The following is a 10,515-nucleotide window of genomic DNA, read 5'->3' as shown; positions in this document are numbered from 1 at the left end:
CGTGATCTTCCCGTCGGGTTTTGCGCCCCCTCGGGCTCGTGCGGTTGTGGAGATCTTCGTGGGCTATTCTCAGCCTTGTCTCAGGGTAATAAGTTGGTGATCTGTTGATATCCCTCTATTGGTGTGGGGGCTGTGCTTTGGCAAAGTTGGTGGGGTTATATCCTGCCTGGTTGGCCTTGTCCGAAGGTATCTTCGGACAAGGCCTCCAGTATCAGTGACAGCCTCCAGTATCTATGCTGCAATAGTCTATGTATGTACGCTCTCTCCCTCTTCTCTTCTGCTGCACCCCTCCAACTGACATATACTCCTGAGGTGCTGAGCTGTTGCACCCTCCACAACCACTGTGATTATTATTTGACCCTGCTGATCATCTATGAATGTTTGAACGTCTTGACGAACAATCTGGCCTTAATGGCCATGTACTCTTATAATTTCCACCCGGCACAGCCAGAAGAGGACTGGCCAACCCACAGAGCCTGGTTCCTCTCAGAGCTTGGTTTCCTCCTAGGTTCCTGCCTTTCTAGTGAGTTTTTCCGAGCCACTGTGCTTCTATATCTGCATTGCTTGCTGTTTGGGGTTTTAGGTTGGTTTTCTGTATAAGCACTTTGTGACATCTGCTGATGTAAAAAGGGCTATATTTGATAATGATGTACTACAGTACCCATACTGCTCGTTGTGATATCTTACACAGAGCATTATGGGTGATGTAGTACATTGTGCTACAATAGGTGCATTCTGGTTTATCAAAAAATACCCATAGTCAATAAGAATCCATACACCTACAGCACAAAACATACAGAGACCTAACAAATCAAGTATAAAATATCATGTAGAATCGATGACGCACACAACGCTGATGTTCTAGCTTTAATAAGGTTGAGGATCTAACCTGTCTCCCAAAAAGCCTCTGTAGCAGCCCCTGTTTAGGAGCAGGCGAGGGCTGTCCTCTCCAGTCCAGGTCCGGGGGAACTGTCCCATCCGTATGAAACACGTTGAGCTCCTGAAAGCACTCGGACTCAATCATCTGGAACCAGAAAAAACAATCTGATCACAACCTCAAACCCCAAATCCATAGTTTAACAGCTTCACTGATAAAGGGACATGTCAGGGTAAATAACAGCTTCACTGATAAAGGGACATGTCAGGGTAAATAACAGCTTCACTGATAAAGGGACATGTCAGGGTAAATAACAGCTTCACTGATAAAGGGACATGTCAGGGTAAATAACAGCTTCACTGATAAAGGGACATGTCAGGGTAAATAACAGCTTCACTGATAAAGGGACATGTCAAGGTAAATAACAGCTTCACTGATAAAGGGACATGTCAGGGTAAATAACAGCTTCACTGATAAAGGGACATGTCAGGGTAAATAACAGTTTCACTGATAAAGGGACATGTCAAGGTAAATAACAGCTTCACTGATAAAGGGACATGTCAAGGTAAATAACAGCTTCACTGATAAAGGGACATGTCAAGGTAAATAACAGCTTCACTGATAAAGGGACATATCAGGGTAAATAACAGCTTCACTGATAAAGGGACATGTCAGGGTAAATGATAGGAGTAAGGAGTAATAGGAGTAATAGGAGTAATTTGGCCAGTGTCTGTCGGCCATAGCTGATGGCAAAATAACTGACTGACACTTTGTCTTTGAAATGACTCAAAGAAATTCGGCTTGTCACCAAAAGCACTCACAAACTTCTACAGATGCACAATCTAGAGCATCCTGGCGGGCTGTATCACCACCTGGTACGGCATGTCCCTTTATCAGTGAACCTTTCCTAAATATTGCTTGGTTGTATACTTGGGGGATAGTGTCTAGCGTCTGCATATGAGAGTCTTCATATTGCATGAGACAAGTTACAATTAACTGACTTGTCCAGGACGTTACGTGATGTGAAATAGGTTCATAGATGAAAAGATTGAGTACAGGTTGCTTCCTTTTGGTGCGTGTGTTATTGTGTGACCTCTGACCTCCATTTGCCAGGGGATGGACACGCTGCCTGTGGACACTTTACAGTAGAATGAGTCATCTTTGGGCTCCAACTCCACCCCCTTGACCGTGGAGAACTGCTCAATGTCCAGCACGTCCTTACAGTAAATGGCCTGGGGCTGGGGAAGCAAACAACAATGTATGTCTGCTGAACATCCTGTGTTGCATATGCACTGTACATTTATGTAATCATGTGCTTGTGCTCTGACAATGCCTTCTTATCTACTCTCGAGGGGATTAATAAGGACATATGGCATATAAACACATCCGTGCACATACACTATAACATCAACAAGTGGAGGCAGCTGATTCATCCTATACGAGAAGACTACCATGATGTTTCCTTACATCAGGGGTGAAGGGGGCCTTCAGCCTGCCAGCTTTCAGCCTCTTGAAGTTGATGGATCGGAAGATGGGGTGGGCCTTCACCTCCGTAGCCCCCTCCCCCTGGCAGCCCAGCCTCTCACTGGGCTCTTTAGCCAGCAGCTGGGCAGAGACATGAGAGAGTGACAGCAGTGTTACTAAGCAACAAAGTAAATATGTTATATTGTTATACTGTTGAATTATGCACTGATCTGCTGTATGTGTTTGGAGTTAGTTTTAAAATCATGACAGACAACCTTCTTTGCTTATGACATTACAAATGTACGTCATGAATGAAAATCTGTTGAAAACATGACGCTGCCTTCACAAATAAATTATTACCCTAAAGATATATTTTGATATGCAAAGCAAATGCCTGTGCCAACCGACAACAAAGCATGATTCTATGTTGTTGACAATATGAGGAGGTGCTGTAGTCAGGTACCATTTTGCAGAGGGACTTGGCGTCCTCTGAGAACTTGTCTGAGTACTCCTCCTCCACGTCTCTGACCAGCCTCTCCACGTCCTCACGTTTGATCTTCTTCTTGCGCTGCTGGAAGGGAGACTGGCCCTCGATCATCTCATACAGCAGACAGCCCAGCGCCCACCAGTCTGGGCTGAATGTGTAGCGCTCATTCTTCACCACCTCTGGAGCTGACACACACACACACACACACACACACACACACATTAGGATGATCGGCCCACAGGCACGTGTATACACACGTAGACACACACACACAGACACACACACAGACACACACACACACATTAGGATGATCGGTCCACAGGCACGTGTATACACACGTAGACACACGTAGACACACGTAGACACACACACACAGACACACACACACACACACATTAGGATGATCGGCCCACAGGCATGTGTATACACACGTAGACACACACACACAGACACACACACACAGACACACACACAGACACACACACACATTAGGATGATCGGCCCACAGGCATGTGTATACACACGTAGACACACGTAGACACACACACACAGACACACACACAGACACACACACACACACACATTAGGATGATCGGCCCACAGGCATGTGTATACACACGTAGACACACGTAGACCCAGAGACATGATTACAGATAATGAAAGTACCATTTACATTTGTACTGTTCATTATACAGTACAGTAACAGTATTTGAAAAAAAGTGTTGAATATCTTTTGCTGAATGGTGTTGAATGGTGCTTACCCATGTACCCTACAGTGCCCACCCGACCCTTGATGGTCTCTTCCTCGGGAACGTGGACTGCCAAGCCCAGGTCTGATATCCGGATATGACCTAAAGGAACACGGCACAACACGCACTGTTACAGTACACCACCACCTAATGCTGAAACAGTTCACCTTATGACATATCACATGCGATCCCCACAAAAGATGCATCTCAATCGAGATTTCCGAATATGACATGAAACAACATACATACAGTATCACAGACACATGACATAATACACCTCAACGCTGTGACACTTAACCTTATGTCATATGACATGCTATCCCCACAGATTATGCATATCAATGGAAATGGCCAATCACGATGCAACAAAACAAGACATACGGTCTTACATATAACACACCTCAACGCTGTGACATTCAACCATATGTCATATAACATGCTATCTCCAGTCTGGAGTCTGGACCACAGACTATGTATATCAGGGCATCCTGGAGTAAAGCAGATCTTATGAAAGCCATGTACCTTGGAAACCTTATGTTGTTTGCTAAAGAGCACTACTCAGTGGCCGCAGGCTTCACTGACAACCTTGGAAGAAAGCAGGAGCCCTCCGGTCTTGAGAGAGGTCTTTTGATAGACAATGTACTCCCTCTATTGGTGAATTACAGAACGACAGCCTCGGTTCACACATGCAGTAAGGCAGTAGTTACTGTACCAACTCTGGTTACAGAGAGCTATAGTGTGTGTAGGCTTTTGTTCCAGCCCATCACTAACACACCTGATATATTATTCAATTAATCATCAAGAACTTGATTAGTTTAATCAAGTGTTTTAAAGTAGTGCTCGGCTGGACCAATAGCATTGTTCCAGGACCATGGGGTGGTCTCCAGGACCATGGGGTGGTCTCCAGGACCAGGGATGGTCCATAAAACATTTATTTACTTGTATAGTGGGCATTCATATTATTTCCATCTCTATCTTTACTCACCATGGTCATCCAATAGTATGTTTTCAGGCTTCAGGTCCCTGGAAAAAGACAGCAATACCAGGAGTTATAAAACCAATAACTAACTTCTCTCTCTTCCATCAGCCTTGTGAGCAGCTGACAGACAGATTTACAAAACTTTGAAAGCTCTCTGCTCTTTGTCTTCCTTTGTCTCTCTTTCTCTCTCCCAACGTCTTGCCATCTATCGTTCTCCCAATCTCTCACTCCCTCCTATCTATCTCTCTCTCCATCCTCTCTTATAAGCTGATAGTTGTGTAAACACTAAATATGCTCCATAAAGTTCCTGTAGCCTTGTACGCAGGAAGTCGAGTACCCGCTGAACCATTCTATCAGAACAGCCTTGTGTGTGTGTGTATTTCTGTGTGTGTGTGTGTGTCTGTTCCTATGTGTGAGTGTGTCTGTTCCTGTGTGTGAGTGTGCCTGTGTGTAGCCTCACCTGTAGACGATCCTCTCTCTGTGCAGGTCCTCCAGGCCACAGGCCAGCTCTGCAGAGTAGAACACAGCCCTCTTCTCCTCGAAGCCGGCCTCTCCCATGTGATAGATGTGGAACTTGAGGTCTCCCCCGTTCATCAGAGTCAGCACTAGACACAGAGCGTCCTTTGTCTCATACGCGTATGCTAGACTCACCTTCAAGACACACAGACAACATGGCCGTCTGCATTAGGCACCAAACAGATGAAAACAAAACAAAACTGACTAAAATGTGGAGGGATTACCTGAACTTGTTCAATAAGAAGTGTTTTTTTTTGCATTTTGTTGCAAAACGTTTCTCTCATTCTGCTATGGTGTGCCCTAATGAATAGGACACTTGGCTAAGAGACCAGTTTGAAAATCATATTTCTACTACTTCTAATATACACAATTAACAAAGCTATGAGGTAGGAGAAGGAGAGTAGCATTTGTGCCACTTTTGGCTAGCACATTGGACCATTTATTTTGGACAACTAAAATATGTTGAAATTATGTGTGGGGTCACTTGAAATGAAAACAAACCCAACTGAATCAAACCCTGATGTTATCTTTTAATTAATAGTGTTATTCTTCTTCTTATTATTATGATCTGAGTTATTAGACAGTAGTCTGGAAGAGCCATCTAGACTCAAATGGTCAACATTTTTAATGTTGCTGTCAAAAGATGAGTTGGGTCAACAGTTTAGTTGCGGTCAACAGTTTAGTTGTGGTCGACAGTTGAATTCATTGAGGTCAGTCAACTTGACATCTATATAAGGAAAAATGAGTAAGTGGTGCATCATATATGAATGTAGTTCAGTTGAATTACAATACAAAACATTAATAACAGCTGCTCTTTCCAAGACAGACTGACCAGGTGAATCCAGGGAAAAGTTATGATCCCTTATTGATGTCACTTGTTAAATCTACTTCAGTCAGTGTAGACGAAGGGGAGGAGACAGGTTAAAGAAAGATTTTTAAGCCTTGAGACAATTGAGACATTGATTGTGTGTGTGCCATCCAGAGGATGACTGGGCAAGGCAAAATATTTTAAGTGCCTTTGAACAGGGTATGGTAGCAACTCAATATTAGGAAGGTGTTCTTAATGTTTTGTGCACTCAGTGTATATTACATACAGTACCAGTCAAAAGTTTGGACATACAGTGGGGAAAAAAAGTATTTAGTCAGCCACCAATTGTGCAGGTTCTCCAACTTAAAAAGATGAGAGAGGCCTGTAATTTTCATCATAGGTACACTTCAACTATGACAGACAAAATGAGAAGAAAAAAAATCCAGAAAAATCACATTGTAGGATTTTTAATGAATTTATTTGCAAATTATGGTGGAAAATAATCATTTGGTCAATAACAAAATTTTATCTCAATACCTTGTTATATACCCTTTGTTGGCAATGACAGAGGTCAAACGTTTTCTGTAAGTCTTCACAAGGTTTTCACACACTGTTGCTGGTATTTTGGCCCATTCCTCCATGCATATCTCCTCTAGAGCAGTGATGTTTTGGGGCTGTTGCTGGGCAACACAGACTTTCAACTCCCTCCAAAGATTTTCTATGGGGTTGAGATATGGAGACTGGCTAGGCCACTCCAGGACCTTGAAATGCTTCTTACGAAGCCACTCCTTCGTTGCCCTGGCGGTGTGTTTGGGATCATTGTCAACTGTTTGAACTTGTTATCAGTATGAAAGACACCTGTCCACAACCTCAAACAGTCACACTCCAAACTCCACTATGGCCAAGACGAAAGAGCTGTCAAAGGACACCAGAAACAAAATTGTAGACCTGCACCAGGCTGGGAAGACTGAATCTGCAATAGGTAAGCAGCTTGGTTTGAAGAAATCAACTGTGGGAGCAAGTTGGGTGAATTTTGGCTCATTCCTCCTAACTGAATCAGGTTTGTAGACCTCCTTGCTCGCACACACTTTTTCAGTTCTGTCCACAAATTTCTATAGGATTGAGGTCAGGGCTTTGTGATGGCCACTCCAATACCTTGACTTTGTTGTCCTTAAGCCATTTTGCCACAACTTTGGAAGTATGTTTGGGGTCATTATCCATTTGGAAGACCCATTTGCGACCAAGCTTTAACTTCCTGACTGATGTTTTGAGATGTTGATTCAATATATCCACATAATTTTCCTGCCTCATGATGCCATCTATTTTGTGAAGTGCACCAGTCCCTCCTGCAGCAAAGCACCCCCACAACATGATGTTGATGGTGTTCTTCGGCTTGCAAGCCTCCCCCTTTTTCCTCCAAACATAACAATGGTCATTATGGCCAAACAGTTCTATTTTTCTTTCATCAGACCAGAGGACATTTCTCCAAAAAGTACAATCTTTGTCCCCATGTGGAGTTGCAAACCGTAGTCTGGCTTTTTTATGGTGGTTTTGGAGCAGTGGCTTCTTCCTTGCTGAGCGGCCTTTCAGGTTATGTCGATATAGGACTCGTTTTACTGTGGATATAGATACTTTTGTACCTGTTTCCTCCAGCATCTTCACATGGTCCTTTGGTGTTGTTCTGGGATTGATTTGCACGTTTCGTACCAAAGTATGTTTATCTCTATGAGACAGAACGCGTCTCCTTCCTGAGTGGTATGACGGCTGTGTGGTCCCATTGTGTTTATACTTACGTACTATTGTTTGTACAGATGAACGTGGTGCCTTCAGGCATTTGGAAATTGCTCGCAAGGATGAACCAGACTTGTGGAGGTCTACAATATTTTTAATGTCTTGGCTGATTTCTTTTGATTTTCCCATGATGCCAAGCAAAGAGGCCCTGAGTTTGAAGGTAGGCCTTGAAATACGTCCACAGGTACACCTCCAATTGACTCAAATGATGTCATTTAGCCTATCAGAAGCTTCTAAAGCCATGGCATAATTTTCTGGAATTTTCCAAGCTGTTTAAAGGCACAGTTAACTTAGTGTATGTAAACTTCTGACCCACTGGAATTGTGATACAGTGAATTATAAGCGAAATAATCTGTCTGTAAACAATTGTTGGAAAAATTACTTGTGTCATGCACAAAGTAGATGTCCTAACCGACTTGCCAAAACTATAGTTTGTTAACAATAAATTTGTGGAGTGGTTGAAAAACGAGTTTTAATGACTTCAACCTAAGAGTATGTAAACTTCCGACTTCAACTGTACATATATTATACATAATGTGACACATAGTAGGAGGTAAGTGGGTAGCTCATATACTTACTACAAACCTACTGTTGACTTTCTCTAGAATCTGCTTCTCATTCAAGGCCATGGACTCTCCTTTCCTCTTCTTGATCCTCTTCTTCTCCAACTTCTTACATGCGTACATCTTCCCTGTGGCACGCACCTGGCACGCACACACCTGACATGAAAAGTGGATGAAAGAGAGACAGAGAGAGGGGGGAGAAGATAAATAGAGAAGGCAAGTTAACTGCATATTGTAGGTTTTTCATAGTTGAACACCACAATGTCTACTCTCGCCCAGTAAATACACTGTCATGGAGGCATGACCATGGCTCAGGCCATTCCACATGAGGAGAGCTCAAGAGGACACCAGTTAATGGCGCTTGTATCCCAAAAACACACAAAGACACAGTTGATAATGGGCCCATCAAATCACATCCACACTGAGGTCTTTGTTGGTCCTCGTTGATCATTTATAAATTCATCCCTTTGAGGGATGATGAAGATTATAAGAGACCACTATCTTTATTTCTTATTATCCACTTGTAAAATATAATTCTAAATGAAAGGAAGCTTTAGTTAAGGAGACATAGAGACAGAGGCAGACCTTACCTCACCGAAGCCTCCCTTCCCTAATACCCTGTACTGTCGGAATGTGTTCTTAGTGACTGGCTGCCTGTGAGAACACAGAAAAAGGGTCAACACAATACAAAACAACAACTTTATTGTCCCTTGTGGGAAAATGTGCTCAACTTTATCGACATACATTGACTGTACAGCAGCAATGCATCTGAACATACACATTTGACTTTGTAAGTCACTTTTACAAAAGGTTTGCTTTAAAAACACTATTCTGTCAAAGGACAGCAATAGGGGAATAAAACCCTCTTGTTTAATACGTTCTGTCTTATCTTGTAAATGGACTTGAGTTCGGCCCAAGATGGGATCCTATGGGCCCTGGTCAAACGTTGTGCACTATAAAAAGGGAATAGGGTGTCATTTGGGATACACACCGTGATGAAAGAGTAAGGATAAACTTATCTCTTTAGTCACACCGATGACTCTTATAGGAAGACCATTGCAGAAGCCTTGCCTCTGCTAGGCTGGAGATTGGAGACATGTTCTGTTTGCTAATGTATTAAATATAGAGACCAGGACTCATGTATTTACATAAATAAATCTGTTCCCCAAAATACTTATTTGCATCCCATGCATGATTGGCCTTCTGGGATAAAGGTCTTTAAATTACCCATATAGGACAAGCATGAGTATGGATATGAACAATACCAAAACTGGAATGTGCAATAATGACTGTATAAAATAAATCATTGAAATACTGAGCTATATTGTATGCTCAAAACAATCGGGATGATATGATATTTTATAATAATACAAATTGCTCAGAAAAATAGATTTGGTTTAATTAGTAATATTTTTTTTACTCAAAAGTTGGGTTAAAAATGATTGACACCCATAAAGATTCTTATCAAAAGTTTAGTATTTGTTCCCATATTCCAAGCACGCAATAACTACATAAAGGTTGCGACTCTACAATCTTGCTGAATGCATTTGCAGTTTGTTTTGGTTGTGTTTCTGATTATTTTGTGCCCCATAGAAATGAATGGTAAATAATGTACTGTCATTTTTGGAGTCACTTTTATTGTAAATAAGAATAGAATATGCTTCTCAACACTTGACATTAATGTGGACACTGCCATGATTACGGATATCATGATCAAAGATCATAGCCCCAAGACATACTAACCTCCCGGTTATTGGTAAGCATTGGCGTCAACATGGGCCAGCATCCCTATGGAACGCTTTTGACACCTTGTAGAGTCCATGCCTCAACAAATGTCTTAATGTTTTGTACACTAAGCCGAGTGACAAAAGACACAGCCCCACTAAGTGGTAGAGGGTACAGTGCCTTCGGAAAGTATTCAGACCCCTTGACTTTTTCCACATTTTGTTACGTTACAGCCTTATTCTAAAATGGATTAAATATTATTTTCTCAGCAAATCAAATGTTATTTGTCACATACCCCGAATACAACAGGTGTAGACCTTACAGTGAAATGCTTACTTACAAGCCCTTAACCAACAATGTTGTTTTAAGAAAAATAAGTGTTAAGAAAGTATTTACAAAAATAAACAGAAGTAATTAAAAATAATAATAATAATAATTAAAGCGCAACAATAATGCTAATAATCCGGGCAGCCATTTGATTAGCCGTTCAGGAGTCTTATGGCTTGGGGTAGAAGCTGTTAAGAGGTCTTTTGGACCTCAACTTGGCGCTCCGGTA

At 42.1% G+C, this 10,515-nt stretch overlaps 1 protein-coding gene across 3 annotated transcripts in view; it reads right to left on the bottom strand.

The window, feature by feature from the left end:
• Nucleotides 1-10,515, bottom strand: part of LOC115135941 (G protein-coupled receptor kinase 6-like) — a 67,249-nt gene that overhangs the window by 5,304 nt on the left and 51,430 nt on the right. For all 3 annotated transcript variants that reach the window (XM_029671179.2, XM_029671178.2, XM_029671180.2), the window contains 9 exons: nt 8,825-8,888; nt 8,250-8,390; nt 5,017-5,207; nt 4,563-4,600; nt 3,590-3,679; nt 2,805-3,013; nt 2,345-2,482; nt 1,978-2,115; nt 890-1,024 (listed from right to left, as the gene is read on the bottom strand). In XM_029671179.2, coding sequence (XP_029527039.1) covers nt 890-1,024; nt 1,978-2,115; nt 2,345-2,482; nt 2,805-3,013; nt 3,590-3,679; nt 4,563-4,600; nt 5,017-5,207; nt 8,250-8,390; nt 8,825-8,888 — 1,144 coding nt within the window. The remainder of the gene's footprint in view (nt 1-889; nt 1,025-1,977; nt 2,116-2,344; nt 2,483-2,804; nt 3,014-3,589; nt 3,680-4,562; nt 4,601-5,016; nt 5,208-8,249; nt 8,391-8,824; nt 8,889-10,515) is intronic.

Source organism: Oncorhynchus nerka, linkage group LG10, assembly GCF_034236695.1.
Source record: "Oncorhynchus nerka isolate Pitt River linkage group LG10, Oner_Uvic_2.0, whole genome shotgun sequence".
Lineage (NCBI taxonomy): Eukaryota > Metazoa > Chordata > Actinopteri > Salmoniformes > Salmonidae > Oncorhynchus > Oncorhynchus nerka.
This window is presented reverse-complemented; position numbering and strand designations above follow the sequence as displayed.